Raw genomic sequence first — 27,324 nt, 5'->3', positions numbered from 1 at the left:
TTGCCGGATGATTTCTAACCACTAGTGGATAGGGTATCTGACATTTAGAATGCGTAACTTACTATCCCTTTCTCGCGGAAGAGGTGGGTACGGCGATCGCCTCTATGAAGGCGGGGTCGGAACCGGGGCCGGACGGCTTGCCGGTTGCCTTCTTCCAGAAATTCTGGAAAGTCCTAAAACATGTGATCATGTCAATGTTCCATGCATTCTACATCAGAACTTTTGACATGGCGCGCATAAACTTTGGTGTCATCACCCTGATCCCCAAAGTAGTTGGGCCGACGGACATTCGACATTCAGACCTATCACAGTTATCAACGTTCTTGAGTGCATCTTGTCTAAAGTATGCATGACTAGACTCACACCGGTAGCTGAGAGGATGAATCACCCACTCCAGACAGTATTCCTGAAGGGGAGACGAATCCATGACGGGATTTTGTCACTTCACGAGATTGTCCAAGAGGTGCGATCGCGCGGGCAGAAGGGTGTCTTTCTCAAGCTGGACTTCCAGAAAGCCTATGATCGGCTAGACTGGACCTTTCTACGGCTAATCATGCAACGCAGAGGCTTCGAGGACAGATGATGCAACTGGATTATGCAATTGGTACGGTCTGGCAAGGCGGTGATTAACATTAATGGCGAGGTGGGGCCATTCTTTTCGTCTTCTGCGGGAGTGAAGCAAGGGACCCGATATCCCCTATTCTCTTCAATCTTGTCATGGATGCGTTGGCCGGAATCTTGGATAAAGCTAGGAGGGTCGGCCACCTCTTAGGAGTTGTTGGTCACCTCATTCCGGCAGGAGGGGTCACTCATCTCCAGTACGCCGATGGCACCATGATTATGGTGGAAGGGTCCGCTCTCGACATAGCTAATCTTAAGTTCCTACTCCTCTGCTTCGAGGCTATGTCCGGACTCAAGATTAACTTTGACAAGAGCGAGGCCATCATCTTGGGCTTCCTTGCACAGGACCAACAAAGGATTGTGGATAACCTAAACTGCAGAGTAACCTCATTCCCCATTACTTACTTGGGGATGCCGATGGCAGACTCAAAGATCCTGATGACTGCATTCGACCCTTTGGTGGGACGAGTGGCATCTCGGGCAGAGCCCTGGCAAGGACAGCTCACCTCCAACGGGAGCAAATCGATCCTTATTAGTTCCAACCTAGCAAGCCTCCCCATGTTCATGATGGGGGTGCATATCCTACATGATGGCGTCCATAGTGCCTTCAATAAGGATCTCGCTAGGTTCTTTTGGCAGGCGGCCAACGGCCGCCAAAATTATCACATGGTAAACTGGGCGGATATTTGCGTGCCTCAGGACCGTGGTGGCCTGGGCATTACTGCCTCCTGTCGCATGAACGTTGTGCTCATGTTGAGATGGGTCTGGCGGATCTTACGCGGCAAGGGAGATGAGGGAGTCCTGGATTAGGGGGTCCTCGGGTGTCCGGGCTGTGTGATATGGGCCAGACTGATGGTCCATGAAGATACAAGGCAGAAGACCTTCCCCCGTGTCCGAATAGGACTCTCCTATGCGTGGATGGCAAGATTGGTGTCTGGATATGTAATTTCCTTCTTCTACAAACCGACTCTGTATAACCCTGGGGCCCTCCGGTGTGTATATAAAGTGGGGGGTTTAGGCTGTAGAGGCTATTAGAATTTACATTGGCTAGACATCTAGGGTTTAGCCATTATGATCTCGAGGTAGATCGACTCTCGTAACCCCTATACTCATCACAGACAATCAAGTAGGAAGTAGGGTTTTACCTCCATCAAGAGGGCCCGAACCTGGGTAAACATCATGTTCCCCCTATTCCTTGTTACCTTCGATCCTCAGACGCACAGTTCGGGACCCCCTACCCGAGATCGGCCGGTTTTGACACCAACATTGGTGCTTTCATTGAGAGTTCCTCTGTGTCGTCGACGGAAGGTTCGATGGCTCGTTCGATCATCAACAACGATGTTGTTTCCGGGGAAACTTTCCTCCCTGGTCAACTTTTTTGTGTTTGGCGGCTTCGCTCTGCGTGCCAATTCAACTGGTCACTGATATGTCTCTATCGTATCTACTTTTCCAAACACTTTTGCCCTTGTTTTGGACTCTAACTTGCATGATTTGAATGGAACTGACCCGGACTGACGCTGTTTTCAGTAGAATTGCCATGGTGTTATTTATGTGCAGAAATAAAAGTTCTCGGAATGACCTGAAACTCCACGAAACTTATTTTTGGAAAATATTAAAAATACTGGAAGAAGAATCCACGTCAGGGGGCCTCCACCTCCATGAGGGTGGGGGCGCACCCCTGCCTCGTGGGCCCCCTGTTGCTCCACCGACCTCAACTCCAACTCCATATATCCGTGTTCGGGGAAAAAATCAAGGAGAAGGATTCATCGTGTTTTACGATACGAAGCCGCCGCCAAGCCCTAAAACCTCTCGGGAGGGCTGATCTGGAGTCCGTTCGGGGCTCTGGAGAGGGGAATCCCTCGCCGTCGTCATCATCAACCATCCTCCATCACCAATTTCATGATGCTCATCGCCGTGTGTGAGTAATTCCATTGTAGGCTTGCTGGACGGTGATGGGTTGGATGAGATTTATCATGTAATCGAGTTAGTTATGTTAGGGTTTGATCCCTAGTATCCACTATGTTCTGAGATTGATGTTGCTATGACTTTGCTATGCTTAATGCTTGTCACTAGGGCCCGAGTGCCATGATTTCAGATCTGAACCTATTACGTTTTCATGAATATATGTGAGTTCTTGATCCTATCTTGCAAGTCTATAGTCACCTACTATGTGTTATGGTCTGGCAACCCCGAAGTGACAATAATCGGGACCACTCCCGGTGATGACCGTAGTTTGAGGAGTTCATGTATTCACTATGTGTTAATGCTTTGGTCCGATACTCTATTAAAAGGAGGCCTTAATATCCCTTAGTTTCCGCTAGGACCCCGCTGCCACGGGAGGGTAGGACAAAAGATGTCATGCAAGTTCTTTTCCATAAGCACGTACGACTATATTCGGAATACATGCCTACATAACATTGATGAATGGGAGCTAGTTCTGTGTCACCCTATGTTATGACTGTTACATGATGAACCACATCCGGCATAATTCTCCATCACCGATCCAATGCCTACGAGCTTTTCACATATTGTTCTTCGCTTATTTACTTTTCTGTTGCTACTGTTACAATCACTAGAAAACCCAAAAAATATTACTTTTGCTACCGTTACCGTTACTTCCATATTACTTTGCTACTAAATACTTTGCTGCAGATACTAAGTTATCCAGGTGTGGTTGAATTGACAACTCAACCGCTAAGACTTGAGAATATTCTTTGGCTCCCCTTGTGTCGAATCAATAAATTTGGGTTGAATACTCTACCCTTGAAAACTGTTGTGATCCCCTATACTTGTGGGTTATCAATACTATTTTCTGGCGCCGTTGCCGGGGACCATAGCTCTATTCTTTGAGTCACTTGGGATTTATATCTGCTGGTCACTATGAAGAACTTGAAAAATGCAAAAACAACAATTTATCCCTCAACTACAAGGGGAGGTAAGGAACTGCCATCTAGCTCTGCACTTGATTCACCTTCTGTTTTGAGTAAGCTTGCGACACCTAAACCTGCTTCTGCTATTCATTCTGATATGTCGCATGTTATTGATGATGCCACTTCTGCTATGCATGATACTTATGATGAAACTACTTCTATGCTTGATACTACTGTGCCACTTGGTGAATTTCTTGATGAACAACTTGCTAGGGCTAGAGAGAATGAAATTATTGAAACTGATAATATTGAAGATAGTGATGATGAAGACTCTCCTCGTAATAGATATGAATTGCCTGTTGTTCCTGAGGGTTATGTTATGGATGAAGAAGCTGTTAGCGCTATTCTAGCTTGCAATGATAGATATGATCTAAAGAAGTTATTAGCTAAATGGAAGAAGCAATCTCTTAATGCTAGAATGAAACCTGACCCTGCTTTTGCTACTTCACCTATCTGTGTTACTGATAAGGACTATGAATTCTCTGTTGATCCTGAGATAATTACTTTGGTTGAATCCGATCCTTTTTATGGCTATGAATCTGAAACTGTTGTGGCACATCTTACTAAACTAAATGATATAGCCACCCTGTTCACTAATGATGAGAGAACTCGCTACTTTCATATCCTTAAAATATTTCCGTTCTCATTAAAGGGTGATGCTAAGATATGGTTTAATTCTCTTGATCCTGGTTGTGTGCGTAGTCCCCAGGATATGATTTATTACTTCTCTGCTAAATATTTCCCTGCTCATAAGAAACAAGCTGCTTTAAGGGAAATATATAATTTTGTGCAAATTGAAGAAGAGAGTCTCCCACAAGCTTGGGGGAGGCTTCTCCAATTACTTAATGTTTTGCCTGATCATCCTCTTAAGAAAAATGAAATACTTGATATCTTTTATAATGGACTAACCTATGCTTCCAGAGATCACCTGGATAGTTGTGCCGGTTCTGTTTTTAGGGAAAGAACACCGGATGAAGCTGAAATTCTATTGAATAATATGTTGACTAATGAAAATAATTGGACACTTCCTGAGCCAACTCCTGAGCCTATTCCTAAACCAACTCCGAAGAAAAGGGGTTTTCTATTTCTCAGTCCTGAAGATATGCAAGAGGCAAAGAAATCTATGAAAGAAAAAGGTATTAAAGCTGAAGATGTTAAGAATTTACCTCCTATTGAAGAAATACATGGTCTTAATTTACCACCTGTTGAAGAAATATATGATCTTAATTCATCACCAATTGAAGAAACACATGGTCTTGATAATCCGACACATGTAGTAAAGGTAAATTCTCTCTATAGATATGATAAAGCTGAAATCCCTCCTACTAAGTTTGCTAGCCAATGTTTGGATGAGTTTGATAACTTTATGGTTAAGCAAGAAGATTTTAATGCCTATTTTGGTAGACAATTAAAACAAAATGCATATATGATTGAACACTTGGGTGATTATATGTCTAGAGTTAAATGTGAACTTAAACTCATTAGTAAACATGCTTCTATGGTTACCACTCAAGTAGAACAAGTACTTAAAGCTCAGAATGATTTGCTCAATGAATTAAATAGTAAGAATAATGACTATGCTGTTAGAGTGGCTACTAGAACTGGTAAAATGACTCAGGAACCTTTGTATCCTGAAGGCCATCCTAAGAGAATTGAGCAGGACTCTCAGAGAAATAATATAGATGCACCTAGTCCTTCTAAAAATAAGAAAAAGAAAAATGATAGGACTTTGCATGCTTCTAGTGAACCTATTGTTGGACCACCTGAGAATCCAAATGATATTTCTATTTCTGATGCTGAAACACAATCTGGTAATGAACATGAACCTAGTGAAAATGTTAATGATGATGTTCATGATGATGCTCAACCTAGCAATAATAATGATGTAGAAATTGAACCTGTTGTTGATCTTGATAACCCACAATCAAAGAATCAACGTTATGATAAGAGAGACTTTGTTGCTAGGAAGCACGGTAAAGAAAGGGAGCCATGGGTTCAGAAACCCATGCCTTTTCCTCCCAAACCATCCAAGAAAAAGGATGATGAGGATTAGACCTATCTTTTTGCGTATGCGATTAACTAATATGCTCAAAATGAATCCTTATGCTAAGTATATGAAAGAAATTGTCACTAATAAAAGAAAGATACCGGAAGCTGAAATTTCCACCATGCTTGCTAATTACACTTTCAAAGGTGGAATACCTAAGAAACTAGGAGATCCAGGAGTACCCACTATACCATGCTCCATTAAAAGAAACTATGTTAAAACTGCTTTATGTGATCTTGGAGCCGGTGTTAGTGTCATGCCTCTCTCCTTATATCGTAGACTTGATTTGAATAAGTTGACACCTACTGAAATATCTTTGCAAATGGCTGATAAATCAACTGCTATACCTATCGGTATTTGTGAGGATGTGCCTGTTGTGGTTGCAAACGTTACTATTTTAATGGACTTTGTTATTCTAGATATTCCCGAGGACGATAGTATGTCTATTATTCTTGGAAGACCCTTTTTGAATACTGCAGGGGCTGTTATTGATTGCAACAAAGGCAATGTCACCTTTCATGTTAATGGTAATGAGCATACGGTACACTTTCTGAGGAAACAACCTCAAGTTCATAGTATCAACTCTATTGGAAAAATTCCATCGATTATTTTTGGACGTTTTGAATTTCCGCTTCCTACTGTCAAGAAGAAATATGATATTCTTATTATTGGGGATGTGCATATCCCCGTTCAGGTAACATAGTGTTATTCGAAATTTCTCCGGTTTCATGTGATTCGGAATGAGTTTGTTAACAAGACCTGATCAACCTTATTAGCAGATTCCTTTTGATTAGCATGAGATGGATGAAACTAGAAGGCACAAACTTCTGTACCCTCTTTCTACTTTCTGTTATTTAGTTGAAATAAAGTAAAAATAGTATTTTTCTGTCATTTTTCTGAATTATCCGTGCAATATAAAAATACCCCGAAAATAAAAGTTCTCCAAATGCCCTGCCAATTTAATATGATTTTTTCTGGAATATTTGAGAATATCTGGCACTGAGAACACAGCAGGGGGAGCAAGCACCTGGCCACGAGGGTCCAGGGCGCGCCCACCCTACAGGGCGCGCCCCCTGCCTCGTGGGCCCATGGTGGCTCCCTGTTGCGACCAGACCTCAAACAGTCTAGTCTCTGTGCATCAGTGTCATCCCTGGATCGGTAATGCTGACACGCACAGTACTTGAAGGATTTATAAAAGAGTAGCAATCACACACTTATTACATCAAATGTCTCAAAAGAGAACTTAATACAATATATACGGCTTAAGGCCATCTAAAACGATAACAGCGGAAGGCTTGGAAGATAAAGTGAGTCCATCAACTCCAACGGCATCACTGAGTATAAGACCACGACCTATGGCACCTTACTCGTCGTCTGAAAATTCTGCAACATGATACATTGCAACCCAAAAACGGGTCAGCACATGGAATATGCTGGCAATGTAACACATAGAGAGTAATGAACAGAATAATGCTATCACTACATGCATGTTTGGCTGGTGGAAAGCTCTATGGTTACAGTTTTGCGAAAAGCCAATTTTTCCCTACCACAAAGGAATAAATTTTATTTAACTATCATGGTGGTTGGTAAACATTGAGAAGGTACCTCCAACATAATCCCAATTAAGAACGTGATTAACCCAATCAAATTAAATTAAGTAACATGATGATGAGATTCACATGATAATCCAAGAACTAGATACTCAAGATGTCCATAACCGGGGACACGGCTAACCATGATTAGGTTGTACACTCTGCAGAGGTTTGCGCACTTTTCCCCACAAGACTCGATCACCTCCGCTTGATTTCTTGCACTACATGGTGTTCGAGAAACGGATGACCGAGACACATTCTTTCAGAAACAATACTCTTTACTCCGGGTGGACAGTTACACCTACTTTCCCCTACATCTGCTAGCCCACCTCTTCAAGAGGTCATGTAACCTACTCAACTATGCTAGAGACCATAATAGCTTGTGGCTGCACACGGAAGTTTCTAGCAGGAAAAATCTCATGATCCCTTTGAGTCTGGGTGGCGGTCCATAGGATGATCACACGGGTACTACGGGATATCCAAAAATACAGGCAACACTGGGTTCTCCAGGTGCCTCAATCTACCCAGATGTAAATTAAAGTAGCCACCTTAAGTTGAACCATTAATTAACAATCTCACATCTGTCATGGAAATCTCTCAAACCCAATCCACGTCTACGAGCATAGCATAGCATAGCAATATAAGCAAACGTAGAAGTAACTCCCAATGGTTTGATATAAACAGGGCAATAGGTACTACCTCAACTACTTCCCAAAACCCACATTTTAATCAGATCCTAATCATGCAATAGTTTGAGGATTGATCTAATGCAATAAAACTGGGTGGTAAAGAGGTATGATCAAAGTGTTACTTGCCTTGCTGATGATCCGTGAAACCTAGAGACTCGTAGTAGCACGCTTCGCACTCCGGGTACTCTATCGCAAACAAACAATACATGCATAAGAAATCAAGCAAGGGTGCACGGATAAAATTCAAAATAAGAGATATAACCAGAAAGTTCAACTTAAGAACTCCGGTTTGCAAAAAGAGTCAAATCGAACGAAGCAACAAAACTCAAATGGCGAAAGAAACAAGCTTCGTTTACTAATCTGGACCTAAGTCAAATTTACAGTAGCAAAAACTTGTTTGAGTTGGTTAATCAGAAAGAGGGTTTCGAGAGGAAACTCTAGGTGCTTGAATCGCCTAATTCCGATAAACGAGTGAAAAGTTATACTAAAACGAAAAACAGATCGAAAAACGCGATCGAAAATAATCGCGAAAAATCCGAGAAAAAGAAAAACTGACGAACAGGCTAACGAACGAACGTTCGCTGTCTGCGGTTAAACGACGAAAACCGTTCGTTAAAACGAACGTACGAACGAACGTCCGCAAAATAAATAAACCGGAAAAAAAAACTAAACTGACCTATAAAAAAACCGCGGTTTCCAAAAAAACCCACGGTTTTCCAAAGAAAACCGGCGGCGGCGCGGGTGGCTACCTCCCGCGAGGGGCGGCGGAGCTCCGGCGACGGTGGCTACGGGCCGCGGCGGCGGCTAGGGTTTCGCTGGGCGGGCAGGCGGCTCGTGCTGGGCTGCGAGGCTCGGCCTCCCGGCTTATAAAGGCCGGCTGGGACAGAGTCCTAGCCGGACACGGCCCGGTAGGTCGGTTCGTTTTTTTTAAATCGAACGTGCAGAAAAAGAAAGAAAAAAAATACTAAACGGACTCCAAAAATCCCGAAATAAATTTTCACCGTCCTCTAAAAATAAGCCGGACAAGATGAACATTTATTTGGGCCTAAAATGCAATTTTCAGAAACGCATATTTTTCCTAATTCAAATAAAATCAAATAAAACCCAAATAAAATCAAATATTTGTTTTTAATATTTTTCCTCCAATATTTCATTATTTTTGGAGAAGTCATATTATCCCCTCTCATATATTTGATATGAAATATTTTCGGACAGAAAATAATTAAAACAAATGATCCTATTTTCAAAATTTGAGAAAACCCAAATATGAAAATAATGAAATCCCCAACTCTCTCCGTGGGTCCTTGAGTTTCGTAGAATTTCTAGGATCACAAAACGAAATACAATAAAATATGTTATGCATGATGATCTAATGTATAACATTCCAAATTGAAAATTTGGGATGTTACAAACCTACCCCCCTTAAGATGAATCTCGCCCTCGAGATTCGGGTTGGCTAGAAAATAGGTGAGAGTGGTCCTTCCGTAGATCTTCCTCTCGCTCCCTGGTGGCTTCATCCTCGGTATGGTGACTCCACTGAACTTTGCAAAACTTGATAACCTTGTTGCGGGTGACTCGGCTGGCATATTCGAGAATCTTGACTGGTTTCTCCTCATAGGTCAAATCACTATCCAGCTGAATCGCTTCCAATGGCACTGTATCTCTCAGTGGTATCTCAGCCATCTCTGCGTGGCACTTCTTCAGCTGAGAAACATGGAACACATCGTGAACTCCTGACAATCCTTCGGGCAATTCCAACTTGTAAGCAACTTCTCCCATACGCTCCAAAACTTTGTATGGTCCTACAAAACGTGGCGCTAACTTTCCTTGTCCATACTTCCTCTTACGACTCTCAATCTGCTGCTGCTTCCCTTCAATCATGAGAGCTCTATCTACCAACTCCTGGTAGTTGTTAAAAGTTGCCACCATCAACTGCATGCTCAGCTCATCATTCAGTCCTTCCAAAAACTTCTCCTGCTTAGCTGCATCCGTAGCAATGTCATCTGGGGCATAACGTGCTAACTTACTGAAATCCTCCACGTACTGGCCAACGGTACGTCCTCCTTGGCGTAAGTTGCGAAAAACTCACGCTTCTTCATGGCCATAGCTCCTGCTGAAACGTGGGCAGTACGGAAAACTTGCTGAAACTGGTCCCATGTGACGGTGTCAATGGGGTGAGTGGCTGTGTAATTCTCCCAGCATGATGCTGCGGGTCCATCAAGCTGATGTGCGGCAAAACGCACTCTCTCCGCATATGTGCATCCTGTAGTGGTAAGCTCCCTTCCAACCTTGCGGAGCCAATCATCTGCCACAATCGGCTCGGTGCTACTGGAGAACGCCGGCGGATTCAGCCTAAGAAAACGGGCTAAGTGATCAATAGGTGGTGGTGGTGGTGGGTTGTTGTTGTTGTTGTTGTTGTTGCCTTGGTTCTGAACTAGCACTTGCATCAAGGCATTCTACTGCTGAATCAACTGAGTGATCTCCGGTGGGAAAACAAATCCGGTGTCGCGTCTCGGAGGCATCTGATGGGTTTAGAAAAGATGAGAAAATAGGATAGAATGAGGTCTAGAGGGAAAACACTACCCATATGCACATGAGACAAACACAATCATATCACTCCAATCAATTCAAACAAGGCATACAATCGATCTAACTATCATTACAAAGTGCTTGGACTATACTATATACATGGTGGAATACTACTACTAATTTGGTGGTCTACTAGGAAAATTGCTCAGTCGAAGACTCCATGATATCTGCTCCGGCTTCATCCTCCCAATCATCATCACTGGGGTCCGAGTCGGTGTCGTCAATGATGATGTAGTTCTCCGGGCAAGTAGAATCGTCATCATCCCCTCCTGGTGCTGGGTCTCCCATGAAAACTCCTAGCTTCTTTATCAGGTCGTCATTCTTCTCCAACAATGTTGCGATTTCCTCCTCATATCCATCGTGTGTAGCCTTGAGTTCTTCCTCCAGTTCCATGATCCTTGTCTTTGCCTTCTTCAGTTATATCATGTCTGCGCACATCTGGTTCTCCTGGCGACGAATGTGCTGGTTTAACACCTGAGTGAAAGCTGCAATAGATCTATCCTTCCTGGTGTTGATCATCTCCCATTGCTCGTCTCGGTGCCCACAAATCTGGTAGATAGTATCCTTGAGATCATTGTGGTACACTTCTCCAATGCGTCCCATGGTAATGTGAGCTGCCATACTCTTTCCTAGACTCCAGGTTGGTGCATCAAAGGAAAACTCTATGGGTTCAGTGACTAGCGTGAACGTCCTTCCTGGAACTTGAACTTGAATCATCCAGCGCTCCTCTTCTGGTAGTGTGGCGTTGTAGGTCCCGGTGAAGCTTGGTATTCCGATGTTCATGTACCTAGTAACTACCTTCAAGTGTCGTCCAAAAGGTGTATCCTCATCCGGTTGCGCGAACTTGTTCCTTGCATCCGCCATCCTAAAAGAGTGGAAGAAAGGAGAGGAGTCAGAAATGAGAAGAGAGTAGTGATCTAAGGCTTTAGCTTAGTGTCGTGTCCTACAGTCAGCGTGTGCTCTGATACCATCTTTGTAGCGACCAGACCTCAAACAGTCTAGTCTCTGTGCATCAGTGTCATCCCTGGATCGGTAATGCTGACACGCACAGTACTTGAAGGATTTATAACAGAGTAGCAATCACACACTTATTACATCGAATGTCTCAAAAGAGAACTTAGTACAATAAATACGGCTTAAGGCCATCTAAAACGATAACAGCGGAAGGCTTGGAAGATAAAGTGAGTCCATCAACTCCAACGACATCACTGAGTATAAGACCACGACCTATGGCACCTTACTCATCATTTGAAAAGTCTGCAACATGATACGTTGCAGCCCGAAAACGGGTCAGCACATGGAATATGCTGGCAATGTAACACATAGAGAGTAATGAACAGAATAATGCTATCACTACATGCATGTTTGGCTGGTGGAAAGCTCTATGGTTACAGTTTTGCGAAAAGCCAATTTTTCCTACCACAAAGGAATAAATTTTATTTAACTATCATGGTGGTTGGTAAACATTGAGAAGGTACCTCCAACTCAATCCCAATTAAGAACATGATTAACCCAATCAAATTAAATTAAGTAACATGATGATGAGATTCACATGATAATCCAAGAACTAGATACTCAAGATGTCCATAACCGGGGACACGGCTAACCATGATTAGATTGTACACTCTGCAGAGGTTTGCGCACTTTTCCCCACAAGGCTCGATCGCCTCCGCTTGATTTCTTGCACTACATGGTGTTTGTGACCGAGACATAGTCTTTCAGAAACAATACTCTTTACTCCGGATGGACAGTTACACCTACTTTCCCCTACATCTGCTAGCCCACCTCTTCAAGAGGTCATGTAACCTACTCAACTATGCTAGAGCCCATAATAGCTTGTGGCTGCACACGGAAGTTTCTAGCATGAAAAATCTCATGATCCCTTTGAGTCTGGGTGACGGTCCATAGGATGATCACACGGGTACTCCGGGATATCCAAAAATACAGGCAACACTGGGTTCTCCAGGTGCCTCAATCCACCCAGATGTAAATTAAAGTAGCCACCTTAAGTTGAACCATTAATTAACAATCTCACATCTGTCATGGAAATCTCTCAAACCCAATCCACGTCTACGAGCATAGCATAGCAATATAAGCAAACGTAGAAGTAACTCCCAATGGTTTGATATAAACAGGGCAATAGGTACTACCTCAAATACTTCCCAAAACCCACATTTTAATCAGATCCTAATCATGCAATAGTTCGGGGATTGATCTAATGCAATAAAACTGGGTGGTAAAGAGGTATGATCAAAGTGTTACTTGCCTTGCTGATGATCCGTGAAACCTAGAGACTCGTAGTAGCACGCTTCGCACTCCGGGTACTCTATCGCAAACAAACAATACATACATAAGCAATCAAGCAAGGGTGCACGGATAAAACTCAAAATAAGAGATCTAACCAGAAAGTTCAACTTAAGAACTCCGGTTTGCAAAAAGAATCAAATCGAACGAAGCAAAGAAACTCAAACGGTGAAAGAAACAAGCTTCGTTTACTAATCTGGACCTAAGTCAAATTTTACAGTAGCAAAAACTTGTTTGAGTTGGTTAATCAAAAAGAGGGTTTCGAAACGAAACTCTAGGCGCTTGAATCGCCTCATTCCGATAAACGAGCAAAAAGTTATACTAAAACGAAAAACAGATCGGAAATCATGATCGAAAATAATCGCGAAAAATCTGAGAAAAAGAAAAACTGACGAACAGGCTAACGAACGAACGTTCGCTGTCTACGGTTAAACGACGAAAACCGTTCGTTCAAACGAATGTACGGACGAATGTCCGCAAAATAAATAAACCGGAAAAAAAATAAACCGATCTATAAAAAAACAAACTGCGGTTTCCAAAAAAACCCACGGTTTTCCGAAGAAAACCGGCGGCGGCGCGGGTGGCTACCTCCGGCGGCGGCGAGGTCCGGCGAGGGGCGGCGGAGCTCCGGCGACGGCGGCGGCGGGCGGCGGCGGGACGGGCGGCGGCGGCGTGTGGCGGCGGCGTCGGCGGGCAGCGGCGACGGCGGCGACGGCTAGGGTTTCACGGGGCGGGCGGGCGGCTCGGGCTGGGCTGCGGGGCTCGGCCTCCCGGCTTATAAAGGCCGGCCGGGCCAGAGTCCTAGCCGGACACGGCCCGATAGGTCGGTTCGTTTTTTTTTAAATCGGACGTGCAGAAAAAGAAAGAAAAGAAATACTAAACGGACTCCAAAAATCCCGAAATAAATTTTCCTCGTCCTTTAAAAATAAGCCGGACAAGATGAACATTTATTTGGGCCTAAAATCCAATTTTCAAAAACGCACATTTTTCCTAATTCAAATAAAATCAAATAAAAACCCAAATAAAATCAAATATTTGTTTTTAATATTTTCCTCCAATATTTCATTATTTTTGGAGAAGTCATATTATCCCCTCTCATATATTTGATATGAAATATTTTCAGAGAGAAAATAATTAAAACAAATGATCCTATTTTCAAAATTTGAGAAAACCCAAATATGAAAATAACGAAATTCCCAACTCTCTCCGTGGGTCCTTGAGTTTCGTAGAATTTCTAGGATCGCAAAACAAAATGCAATAAAATATGTTATGCATGATGATCTAATGTATAACATTCCAAATTGAAAATTTGGGATGTTACACTCCCCTCCACTTATTCCTGCACCCACACACTTCTTCTTCCTCCCAAAAAATCACCATCCAGCTCAAGCACGAGTTCTAGCTCATTTTGTTGTGATTTTCGATCTCCTTGCTCAAAGCACCTCTCACAAAACTGCTTTGGGAGATTGTTCCTTGGTATGTGACTCCTCCATTGGTCCAATTAGTTTTTGTTCTAGTGCTTTATTCATTGCAAATTTGTGCTGCCTAGGTGACCATGTTCTTGAGCTTGCATGTCAAATTTATATGGTTCCAAGTAGTTCTAATGCTTGATTTAGTCTCTAGGCACTTGTAGGAGTAGTTGCTATCAATTTTGTTGGGCTTGGTTCACTTTTATTTGAAGTTACTAAAAATTTCAAAAAAATTCAGAGGAAGAAATATGTTTAGGAAAATGTACCAAGGTGGCCCTTCAAGGAAGCAAGGACCCAGGCTCGCAATGCGTGATGCCGATGATGAGCCACCAAGGAATGCCCCAGTGCGGCCTTGTGAATGGCCTTCAGATGACTTTATGGATCGAGCGGGAATCAAGGAAGAATTTAACGCATATTTGCGTAACGCTGATCTTGTGAGCTTCGAGGAGGAAAAGTGCCGCCAGTACCACTATCTCACTAGTTCCTTTGTGAGGAGGTTTGAATTTTCATCTTCACGCAATTCTCAAACTGTCCTGTTTGATCTTTATGAAAAATCTTATACTATGGACTTAGAGGATTTTACCACTGCTTGCAAACTTCCATAATGGGGTAGTGCTAGTGAACCTCGCAAATCTGAATTTAGAGATTTTCTTGCTAGTATAACTGTGGGGGAATCTAGAGATATAGCACAAGCTACCATAGGGAGCATTCATTTTCCCGCTATACATTATTTTGCTCTCTTCATAGGTAGGTGCATAAATGGTTAAGATGAAGCATGTCACATGTGTGTCCCTGACCTCAGTATTTTTAGGAGTGCTGTGTTAGGAGATAAATCTTATAATTTGGGAGCCATTGTTGCGCTTAGGTTGCATCATAATAGATTTAATGGAGATTTCTTTGGTGGAATTTATGCAACCCGCTTAGCTGATTTTCTTGGTGTAACCATACGTGATGATGATATTGAATTACCTCCTACTTATCTAGACTTTAATGCTATTGTTCACCATCAGTTTGTCGAAAGGAATGAACCACCTCTCCAGTACCGACTAATCTTTGACAGGCGTCACGCTGTCAATATTGTTCTCCCTGCTCCTGCTCTCTTTGACTTTCAGGCAAAAGGGAGACATTTTATAACCAGAGAGGAGGCAAATGAGTACAAAAGGAGGACGAGGGCAGCTCGCCTCCAAGCTGCAGCCCACGATGCAATAGCCGCTGCATCTCAGTACGACCCCGGCTACAACTATGGATATCCGCCAGGCCATCCGTGGCAATAAACCAACTTAGGCCAAAAGCCTAAGCTTGGGGGAGTACGTATTTCCCACCGACATTACATTTATGTTTGCACACTCATTGCTAGATGTCGGTACTCATACTTTTTCATTGTAATATCCATGCTAGTTTATTTTCTTTTTATGCTTTCTTCTTGTGTGTTTGAAAAACCTTAAGAAAAACCAAAAAAAATTAGTTGTAGCTTTTAATTTGTTTACTTTCATGTTGTAGTAATAATTAAAAGAAAACCCAAAAAGATTTCCTGTTCTTCTTTTGCTTGTTGGGAGCTTTCCCGTGTAAATAGTTTTATTTCTTTTCTTTTCTTTGGGGGTCGATAGGAGAAGACCATGATTAAATTGTTGAAGTGACTCTTATATGCATTATTGTTGATTTAACCAAGAGCCCATATTGCCTTGTCTTCTCCTGTTTATTCAATGCTCGCAGATTCCAGCTTAGTCCAACGCACGTGCACTGTTGTTATTATTCACTTCGTTCGGTCGTGCAAGTGAAAGGTAATTATGACGATATATGATGGACTGAATGAGATGAGAGAAGCTGGTATGAACTCGACCGCTCTTGTTTTTGTAAATATGATTAGTTCATCGTTCCTGATTCAGCCTATTATGGATAAACATGTTTGCAATGACAATTACAGATTATAGTTGCTTATGCCATGCTTAATTAGCTAGGAGTTTATAATGGTTTACCTTGCGTGCCAACATGCTATTAAAATGGTTGTGATGTGGTATGATAGGGTGGTATCCTCCTTTGAATGATTCGAGTGACTTGACTTGGCACATGTTCACGCATGTAGTTGAAACAAAATGAACATAGCCTTCACGATATTTATGTTCATGGTGGATTATATCCTACTCATGCTCACACCCAATGTTCATTAATTTTCATGCATGTTCATGACTGTTGTCGCTCTCTAGTTGGTGGCTTCCCAGTCTTTTGCTAGCCTTCACTTGTACTAAGCGGGAATACTGCTTGTGCATCCAATCCCTTAAACCCCAAAGTTATGCCATATGAGTCCACTATACCTTCCTATATGCGGTATCTACCTGCCGTTCCAAGTAAATTTGTATGTGCCAAACTCTAAACCTTCAAATGAAATTCTGTTTTGTATGCTCGAATAGCTCATGTATCAACTAGGGTTGTCCTTATCTTCCATGTTAGGCGGGTTATTCTCAAGAGGAGTGGACTCCGCTCCTCACTCACGAGAAAATGGCTGGTCACAGGGATGCCCGGTCCCATGCTTTATGCAAACTAAATTAAAATAATTGCAAACAAAACTCCCCCTGGGACTGTTGCTAGTTGGAGGCACTCGTTGTTTCGAGCAAGCCATGGATTGATGCTTGTTGGTGGAGGGGGAGTATAAACTTTACCATTCTGTTTGGGAACCGCCTATAATGTGTGTAGCATGGAAGATATCGCCATCTCTTGGTTGTTATGTTGACAATGAAAGTATGCCGCTCAAAATATTATTTATCTCTATTTCAAAACCGAGCTCTGGCACCTCTACAAATCCCTGCTTCCCTCTGTGAAGGGCCTATCTATTTACTTTTATGTTGAGTCATCACCCTCTCATTAAAAATCACCAACTGGAGAGCACTGCTGTCATTTGCATCCATTACTATTAATTTATACTGGGTATGACTATCACTGGATCTCTTTTACCATGAATTACAATGTCTAGTCAGTCCTTGATCTTTAAAGGTGCTCTGCATTTATGTTTTGTGGTCTCAGAAAGGGCTAGCGAGATACCATCTTATTATATCATATCATGATTGTTTTGAGAAAGTGTTGTCATCCGAGATTTATTATTATTGCTCGCTAGTTGATTATGCCATTGACATGAGTAAACATGAGACCTAAGAGTTATTGAGAATATGGTTAGTTCATGATCTTTGCTGAAAACTTGAATGCTGGCTTTACATATTTACAACAACAAGAGCAAACAGAGTTTGTAAAAGTTTTTCTTTATCACTTTCAGTTTATCAACTGAATTGCTTGAGGACAAGCAAAGGTTTAATCTTGGGGGAGTTGATACGTCTCTGTCGTATCTACTTTTCCAAACACTTTTGCCCTTGTTTTGGACTCTAACTTGCATGATTTGAATGGAACTGACCCGGACTGACGCTGTTTTCAGCAGAATTGCCATGGTGTTATTTATGTGCAGAAACAAAAGTTCTCGGAATGACCAGAAACTCCACGGAACTTATTTTTGGAAAATATTAAAAATACTGGAAGAAGAATCCACGTCAGGGGGCCTCCACCTGTCCACGAGGGTGGGGGCGCGCCTGTCCCCCTGGGCGCGCCCCCTGCCTCGTGGGCCCCCTGTTGCTCCACCGACCTCAACTCCAACTCCATATATTCGTGTTTGGGGAGAAAAAAATCAAGGAGAAGGATTCATCGCATTTTATGATACGGAGCCGCCGCCAAGCCCTAAAACCTCTCGGGAGGGCTGATCTGGAGTCCATTCGGGGCTCCGGAGAGGGGAATCCGTCGCCGTCGTCATCATCAACCATCCTCCATCACCAATTTCATGATGCTCACCGCCGTGCGTGAGTAATTCCAGCATAGGCTTGCTGGACGGTGATGGTTTGGATGAGATTTATCATGTAATCGAGTTAGTTTTGTTAGGGTTTGATCCCTAGTAGCCACTATGTTCTGAGATTGATGTTGCTATGACTTTGCTATGCTTAATGCTTGTCACTAGGGCCCGAGTGCCATGATTTCAGATCTGAACCTATTATGTTTTCATGAATATATGTGAGTTCTTGCTCCTATCTTGCAAGTCTATAGTCACCTACTATGTGTTATGATCCGGCAACCCCGAAGTGACAATAATCGGGACCACTCCCGGTGATGACCGCAGTTTGAGGAGTTCATGTATTCACTATGTGTTAAAGCTTTGGTCCAGTACTCTATTAAAAGGAGGCCTTAATATCCTTAGTTTCCGCTAGGACCCCGCTGCCACGGGAGGGTAGGACAAAAGATGTCATGCAAGTTCTTTTCCATAAGCACGTATGACTATATTCGGAATACATGCCTACATTACATTTATGAATGGGAGCTAGTTCCGTGTCACCCTATGTTATGACTGTTACATGATGAACCACATCCGGCGTAATTCTCCATCCCCGATCCAATGCCTACAAGCTTTTCACATATTGTTCTTCGCTTATTTACTTTTCTGTTGCTACTGTTACAATCACTACAAAACCCAAAATATTACTTTTTCTACCGTTACCGTTACTTCCATATTACTTTGCTACTAAATACTTTGCTGCAGATACTAAGTTATCCAGGTGTGCTTGAATTGACAACTCAACTGCTAATACTTGAGAATATTCTTTGGCTCCCCTTGTGTCGAATCAATAAATTTGGGTTGAATACTCTACCCTCGAAAACTGTTGCGATCCCCTTTACTTGTGGGTTATCAGTCACCTTGAACAGATCGATACCTACGCCCCTGGTCATCAGATCAGGTTTAGAAGCCTGAACTATGTCGCTGATATCCGAGGAGATTTGATCTTCGAAGGGTTCACGACTGCCACCTCTTGAGCACTGCGTTGGTTTTCCCTTGAAGAGGAAAGGGTGATGCAGTAGAGTAGCGTAAGTATTTCCCTCAGTTTTTGAGAACCAAGGTATCAATCCAGTAGGAGACCACGCTCGAGTCCCATGCACCTACACAAACAAATAAGAACCTCGCAACCAACGCGATAAAGGGGTTGTCAATCCCTTCACAGTCACTTACGAGAGTGAGATCTGATAGATATGATAAGATAATATTTTTGATATTTTTATGATAAATAGAAATAAAGATGCAAAGTAAAAATAAATGGCAACAGAAATAGCTAAGTGTTGGAAGATTAATATGATGGAGAATACACCCGGGGGCCATAGGTTTCACTAGTGGCTTCCCTCAAGAGCATAAGTATTACGGTGGGTAAACAAATTACTGTCGAGCAATTGATAGAATTGATCATAGTTATGAGAATATCTAGGTATGATCATGTATATAGGCATCACGTCCGCGACAAGTAGACCGAAACGATTTTGCATCTACTATTATTACTCCACACATCGACCGCTATCCAGCATGCATCTAGAGTATTAAGTTCAAAAGAACAGAGTAATGCTTTAAGCAAGATGACATGATGTAGAGGGATAAACTCACGCAATATGATATAAACCCCATCTTTTTATCCTCGATGGCAACAATACAATACGTGCCTTGCTGCCCCTTCTGTCACTGGGAAAGGACACCGCAAGATTGAACCCAAAGCTAAGCACTTCTCCCATTGCAAGAAAGATCAATCTAGTAGGCCAAACCAAACTGATAATTCAAAGAGACTTGCAAAGATAACCAATCATACATAAAAGAATTCAGAGGAGCTTCGAATATTGTTCATAGATAAACTTGATCATAAACCCACAATTCATTGGTCTCGACAAACACACCGCAAAAAGAAGAGTTACATCAAATAGATCTCCAAGAGAATCGAGGAGAACTTTGTATTGATATCCAAAGAGAGAGAAGAAGCCATCTAGCTAATAACTATGGACCCAAAGGTCTGAGGTAAACTACTCACACATCATCGGAGAGGCTATGGTGTTGATGTAGAAGCCCTCCGTGATCAATGCCCCCTCCGGTAGGACGCCGGAAAAGGCCCCAAGATGGGATCTCACGGGTACAGAAGGTTGCGCCGGTGGAATTAGGTTCATGGATGCCTCTAATGGTTTGGGGGTACATAGGTATATATAGGAGGAAGAAGTACGTCGGTGGAGCAACATGGGCCCCACGAGGGTGGAGGGCGCGCCTGGGGGAGGTGGGCACGCCCCCTACCTCGTGCTCTCCTCGTTGATTGCTTTACGTAGACTCCAAGTCCTCTGGATCACGTTTGTTCTGGAAATCACGTTCCCGAAGGTTTCATTCCGTTTGGACTCCGTTTGATATCCTTTTCCTTCGAAGCACTGAAATAGGAAAAAAAACAGCAATTTGGGTTGGGCCTCCGGTTAGTAGGTTAGTCCCAAAAATAATATAAAAGTGTATAATAAAGCCCATTAATCATCCAAAACAGAATATAATATAGCATGGAACAATAAAAAATTATAGATATATTGGAGACGTATCAACGGCCTCGACCGTTGTTCCTCATCTGCAAGAAGGAAATTCGTCGGATCTACCAATAGGCTCCGTTCAAGGATCAACTATCTTTCCTGCTGTGGCCCTAGATCCAGAGCGGACCACCTTGTCCGAAGACGGGAGCATGCACCCCACCGGACCCTCTCCTACTACGGAGCTCCTTGCCGAAGACCCAGAGGCGGCCATATTATCCACAAATCTGAAATCGAACAAGGTTCTCCCTGTCGTCAGAAAGCCGAACTCACCTCTGGATGTTAAATCCGAACTCTTGAGGTCTGCGTCCATTGGGCATAGCCAAGCAGCGTTCATCAGACCTAGCTCCGCAGATTCTCAGCCACCCGTCCGGTTTTCACTTCTAAGCGAAGCACTAGACTTAATGCGATCTCTCGCCATCACCGAAGTGTCGCTTTCGAATTACGCCCAACCCAAAATAGGGGTTGAGTGCGGGGAATTTTGCGTCCCACCCACCACCCACTTGGTAGCCACTGTCGATGACTTAACCGACATGCTAGACTACGCCTCCGAAGACATCGACGGTATGGATGACGATGCCGGAGCCGACCCAGGCCAAAATCCTCCTATCACCAGGCGTTGGACGGCCACCTCCACATACGACGTGTATATGGTAGATACACCTAAAAAGGACGACGACGACGGCGGACAAGACCCGCTTGAGGACAAGCCCATCAAAGCACCACCAAAGCGCCAACGTCAGCGGCGCTGCCCACGATCGTGTCGGGAAAAGGACAATAATACCGGCACCAGAGACAATAACACTCCGGATGACGCCGAACACCCCGAAGAACCCGTCGAGCTCGCATCTGAGCAGGATGAATGGGAGGAGGGACAAGTTAACCCCAATGAACCAGTCGAGATTGAGGATTCAGAAGATAGTAATTATCTACCGGTCTCCGAGGAGGATGTCAGCCTCGGCAACGAAGATTTCATCGTGCCAAAGGAACCCCTTGAGCAAGAACGCTTCAAGCGACAGGTAATCGCCACTGCGAGGAGCCTTAAAAAGAAACAACAACAGCTTCAAGCCGAATAGGATACACTCAATGACAGATGGACCAAGGTCCTGGCTGCCGAAGAATACGGCCTCGAGCGCCCAACAAAGAGTTATCCGGAGCATTGTCTACTACCACAATTTGACGACGAGGCCCTTGAGCCAATACCATCAAGATATAATTACGCTGACGAGCCGGACCGACCACCACGTGGACGGGACAAAGCAGCTGCTTACACCGAACACCAGCCCACACCACCTCGCCATTGAGGCAAAGAGGTAGCTGCTCCAGGCTACACCTACGACTTACGTCAGGACCTGGACAATAGAGCCGGACAGACCAGATCAATCTACGGGTCAAGGGGACGTACTCCAACAAGAGACGACGACCATCAAGCTTGGCGTGACAAGCATAACGAAACCCTGGCTGGAAACCGAACACGGATGTAATTCCTGCTCGTCCTCGAGCAGGTAAATGGTAAAAAAGATAATTTTTGATGTGGAATGCTACATAGCATAAACTTGATCATATATCTAATCATGGCATGAATATTAAGACATAAGTGATTCAAAGCAATAGTCTATAATTTGACATAAAGACATCAATACTCAGGCATCCCAACAAACAATCATGTCTTTCAAAATATCAACGCTAAAGAAAGCTATCCCTACAAAATCATATAGTCTTGTCATGCTCTGTCTTCTTAACACAAAGTATTTATCATGCACAACCCCGATGACAAGCCGAGCAATTGGTTCATACTTTTTAACGCGCTTCAGCTTTTTCAACCCTCACGCAATACATGAGTGCGAGCCATGGATATAGCACTACAGGTGGAATAGAGTATGATGAAAGGGGTAAATATAGAGAAGACAAAAAGGTAAGAAAGTCTCACATCGACGCGGCTAACCAACGGGCTATGGAGATGCCCATCAATTGATATCAATGCGAGGAGTAGGGATTGCCATGCGACGAATCCACTAAGAGCTATAAGTGTACGAAAGCTCAATATGAAAACTAAGTGGGTGTGCATCTAATCCTATAATGAAAATTCCCACTAGTATATGAAAGTGACAACATAGGAGACTCTCCATATGAAAAACATGGTGCTACTTTGAAGCACAAGTGTGGTAAAGGATACTAACAATGCCCCTTCTCTCTTTGTTTATTTTTTCTTTTCTTTCTTTCTTTTTTTCTTTTATTTTTTCCTTTTTTTCTTTTTTTTCTCTCATTGTCCGGAGTCTCATCCCGACTTGTGGGGGAATCATAGTCTCCATCATCCTTTCCTCAATGGGGCACTGCTCTAAAAATGAATAATGATGATCATCACACTTCTATTTACTTATAACTCAAAAGAAATAGAAATTACAACTCGATACCTATGACAAAGTATGACTCTATATGGATGCCTCTGGCAATGTGCCAGGATGTGCAATGATCTAGCGTAGCATGTATGAAAAATGATGAACGGTGGCTGAGCCACAACTACTATGTCAGCTATATGATCATGCAAAGCAATATGACAATGAATGCTCAAGTCATCAAACGGAAGCGGTGGAAGTTGCATGGCAATATATCTTGGAATGGCCATGGAAAAGCCATAATAGGTAGGTATGCTGGCTGTTTTGAGGAAGATATAATAAGGCTTATGTGTGATAGAGCGTATCATATCACGGGGTTTGGATGCACTGGCGAAGTTTGCACCACGCCTCGATGTGAGAAGGGCAATGCATGGTACCGTATAGGCTAGCAAATTGCGAAAAGGTAAGAGTGCGTATAATCCATGGACTCACATTAGTCATAAAGAACTCATATACTTATTGCAAAAGTTTATTAGCCCTCGAAGCAAAGTACTACTACGCATGCCCCTAGGGGAATAGATTGGTAGAAATAGACCATCGCTCGTCCCCGAACGCCACTCATAAGGAAGACAATCAATAGTAAATCATGCTCCAACATCATAGCATAACGAGAGACTATACGTGCATGCTTCGGGAATCACGAACCTTAACACCAATATTCTTACTAACCACAACCGTTTACTAGTACCTCCGACATATTATCATATCTATATCGCAAAACTATTTCAAGGAATCAAGCATATCATATTCAGTGATCCATAAGTTTTATGTAGGATTTTATGACTAACCATGCAATTGACCAATTCCGTTTGACTCTCTAAATAGATATAAGTGAAGCAAGAGAGTTTAATTCTTTCTATAAAAGATTATGCTCTAATAAATATAAGTGAAGCAAAAGAGCATTCTTAAAATAACGGTTTTCTATGTGAAGAGAAACAGGCAATCCAAACTTCAAATGATATAAGTGAAGCCCATGAAGCATTCTATAAAGCCACACTAAAAAGATATAAGTGAAGTGCAATGACCATTCTATAAATCGACTGTGATGCCCCCGATTCAATCGTACACTAATCATGCACGCAAACGTGTACGATCAAGATCAGGACTCACGGGAAGATATCACAACACAACTCTAAAAACATAAATAAGTCATACAAGCATCATAATACAAGCCAGGGGCCTCTATGGCTCGAATACAAGTGCTCGATCATAGACGAGTCAGCAGAAGCAATAACATCTGAGTACAGACATAAGTAAACAAGTCTGCCTTAAGAAGGCTAGCACAACTGGGATACAGATCGAAAGAGGCGCAGCCCTCCTGCCTGGGATCCTCCTAAACTACTCCTAGTCATCGGCAGCGGCCTGCACGTAGTAGTAGGCACCTCCGGTGTAGTAAGAGTCGTCGTCAACGGTGGCATCTGGCTCCTGGGCTCCAGCATCTGGTTGCGACAACCGAGAGGAAAGGAAAGGGAGAAAAGCAACCGTGAGTACTCATCCAAAGTACTCGCAAGCAAGGATCTACACTACATATGCATCGGTATCAGTGTAAAGGGGCAATATCAGTGGACTGAACTTCAGAATGCCAGAATAAGAGGGGGATAGCTAGTCATGTCGAAGACTATGCTTCTGGCAGCCTCCATCTTGCAGCATGTAGAAGAGAGTAGATGGTAAGTTCACCAAGTATCATCGCATAGCATAATCCTACCCGGCGATCCTTCCCTCGTCGCCCTGTGTGAGAGCGATCACTAGGTTATATCTGGCACTTGGAAGGGTGTGTTTTATTAAGTATCCGGTTCTAGTCGTCATAAGGTCAAGGTACAACTCCGGGTCGTCCTGTTACCGAGGATCACGGCTATTCGAATAGATAAACTTCCCTGCAAGGGTGCACCACATTACCCAACACGCTCGATCCCCTTTGGCCGGACACACTTTCCTGGGTCATGCCCGGCCTCGAAAGATCAACATGTCGCAGCCCCACCTAGGCACAACAGAGAGGTCAGCACGCCGGTCTAAATCCTATGCACGCAGGGGTCTGGGCCCATTGCCCATTGCACACCTGCATGTCGCGAACGCGGCCGGTGAGCAGACCTAGCCTCCCTTATACAAGAGCAGGCGTTCCAGTCCAACCCGGTGCGCGCCGCTCAGTCGCTGACGTCAAGAAGGCTTCGGCTGATACCACGACGTCGAGTGCCCATAACTGTTCCCGCGTAGTTGGTTAGTGCGTATAGGCCAGTGGCCAGACTCAGATCAAATACCAAGATCTTGTTAAACATGTTAATTGATGTAACCGCGAACGCCAACCAGGGCGAGGCCCACCTCTCACCTAGATGGTCTCAACCTACCCTGTCGCTCCGCCACAAAGATCCACCCAGAGGGCCATCGGGACAAAGGTCCTTTCAGCCCCCAATCCGTGAATCACTCGCGGGTACTCTACGAGCCGACCCGACTTTAGTCACCACATGTATCATGTATAAAGTATATAATATATACCCGTGATCACCTCCCGAGTGATCATGGCCCGATAGTATAGCATGGCAGATGGACAAGAATGTAGGGCCACTGATGGAATACTAACATCCTATACTAAGCATTTAGGATTGCAGGTAAGGGTAACATTTGTAGCAACAATGACAGGCTATGCAGCAGAATCGGATTAACCGAAAGCAGTAACATGCTACACTACTCTAATGCAAGTAGTAGAGAGAAGGAATAGGCGATATCTGGTGATCAAGGGGGGGGGCTTGCCTGGTTGCTCTGGCAAGAAGGAGGGGTCGTCGTCGATGTAGACGATCACAGGGGTATCGGCAACGGTCTCTAGGTCTATCGGAAAGAAGTAACGGAGGGGAACACAATAAATAACAAAGCAATCAAAGCATCACAAGATATAACATGGAAATACGTAGTGCTAGGGGTGACCTAACGCAGGGATAGGTAATACCGGCGAAGGGGGAAAACATCCGGGAAAGTATTCCCGGTGTTCTGCGTTCTTGGGCAGATGAACCGGAGGAGAAATGTTGCATGTTCGCTATGCTAGGGACGTGTGGCTGACAAACGGACAGCATATTCGGGTTCGTCTCGTCGTTCTGAGCAACTTTCATGTACAAAGTATTTTCATCCGAGTTACGGATTATTTTATATTAATTTGTAAAGATTAAATGATTTCTGGAATTTTTGAATTTAATTTGATTCGAAATTATACTACACATGGGCTGACTAGTGGGCCAGTTGACTGGGTCAACAGTCCAGTCAGCAGAGGCTGACTGATGGGTCCCCTAGTGAGTCAGCAGGCTGACGTGTCAACCTTATCCAGTTAAATGGTGGCATGGACCCACCTGTCATGGACTATTTATTCAACAGAGGTTGAATTTAATCCAGAGGTTAATTAAGTGGTGGGGCCCGATGTCAGTGTCTAGGTTAGTTATTCTTAACATTTTGATTAGCAGGTTAGTTAATGTTAAGTTAATTATTAATTAATTAATTAATTAACAATCCTTTTATCGTTTACTTTTATTACTATTTTTCTTTTTAACAGGGGCGTGGGCCCTGTTCGTCAGCAGCCCATTCGGGCCAGCCACAGGGGCGGATGGGCATGAGCGCAGCCACTGGCCGGAGGCCAGGGCGCGACAAGGCCGCCGGCAGCATCAGCGGCGAGTGGGGCGGGGTCGGGCGCTCGCGCGGAGGCACGGCCAGGCGTAGAGGTGGTCGGGGGTGCGCAGCAGCGCAGCGGCAAGCATCATGCCGCGGGGCGCGGTGATGCGAGCCGGCGAGTGCGGACAAAGAGCGGCGGGGTGAGGTGGAGCGTGGGCAAGGAGTGGCGCGGCGCGCGGCCAGTGCGACCGAGGCGTGCGAGTGGTGCAGGACGGGGAGGAGCACGGGGATAGAGCGGGGCCGCGGCGGCTGGGGGCGAGCGGAGCACGGGAACACAGCGAGGGCACGAGCTCTAGTGAGCTCCGTCGCAGCGGCGACGGAGAATGTAGGGGGAGGGGAATCGACGGAGGGCCTCACGATGCGGCTGTAGGGCTTGGCAGCGGGCTCGGGGAGGAGTCGACGACGGGGCGGTCCGGCGATGCGGCGTCAGGGAGGCGGGGTCGAGGTAGCTCCGGGCAGGGTCCAGCAACGGCGTGGTCGTGGACGGGGCAGCGAGGTGGCAGGGCGCCGGCGGGGCGATGGGTTGCGGCGTCGAGCGACGGGTTCGCCGACTGCCGTTGTGGGCAGAGGCAAGGTCGAGGGGTCACGGCGGGGCGGCGGGCTTTGTGCCCCCGATCCCGATTTGGATCGGGGAGGGAGGCTG

The 27,324-nt window shown here is 44.2% G+C and overlaps 1 protein-coding gene and 1 long non-coding RNA gene across 2 annotated transcripts; one reads left to right on the top strand and one right to left on the bottom strand.

The window, feature by feature from the left end:
- Window positions 1-717: 717 nt before the first annotated feature.
- LOC141040883 (uncharacterized) lies at window positions 718-1,431 on the top strand. Its single transcript, XM_073506999.1, has one exon. The coding sequence runs from the start codon at window positions 718-720 to the stop codon at window positions 1,429-1,431; it is 714 nt and encodes a 237-aa protein (XP_073363100.1).
- A 22,735-nt stretch (window positions 1,432-24,166) lies between these two features.
- Window positions 24,167-27,324, bottom strand: LOC141041994 (uncharacterized). Its single transcript, XR_012203802.1, has 2 exons — window positions 27,039-27,324; window positions 24,167-24,472 (listed from the first exon to the last, which is right to left on the bottom strand). It is a non-coding gene; the product is annotated as an uncharacterized lncRNA (long non-coding RNA).

This window comes from Aegilops tauschii, chromosome 2 (genome assembly GCF_002575655.3).
Source record: "Aegilops tauschii subsp. strangulata cultivar AL8/78 chromosome 2, Aet v6.0, whole genome shotgun sequence".
NCBI lineage: Eukaryota > Viridiplantae > Streptophyta > Magnoliopsida > Poales > Poaceae > Aegilops > Aegilops tauschii.
The sequence above is the reverse complement of the archived record's forward strand: the minus strand, read 5'-3'. Positions and strand labels throughout refer to the sequence as shown.

Coding starts and splice junctions, on each gene's coding strand:
- LOC141040883 (XM_073506999.1), top strand. CDS start 718: ATGGATGCGTTGGCCGGAATCTTGGATAAAGCTAGGAGGGTCGGCCAC.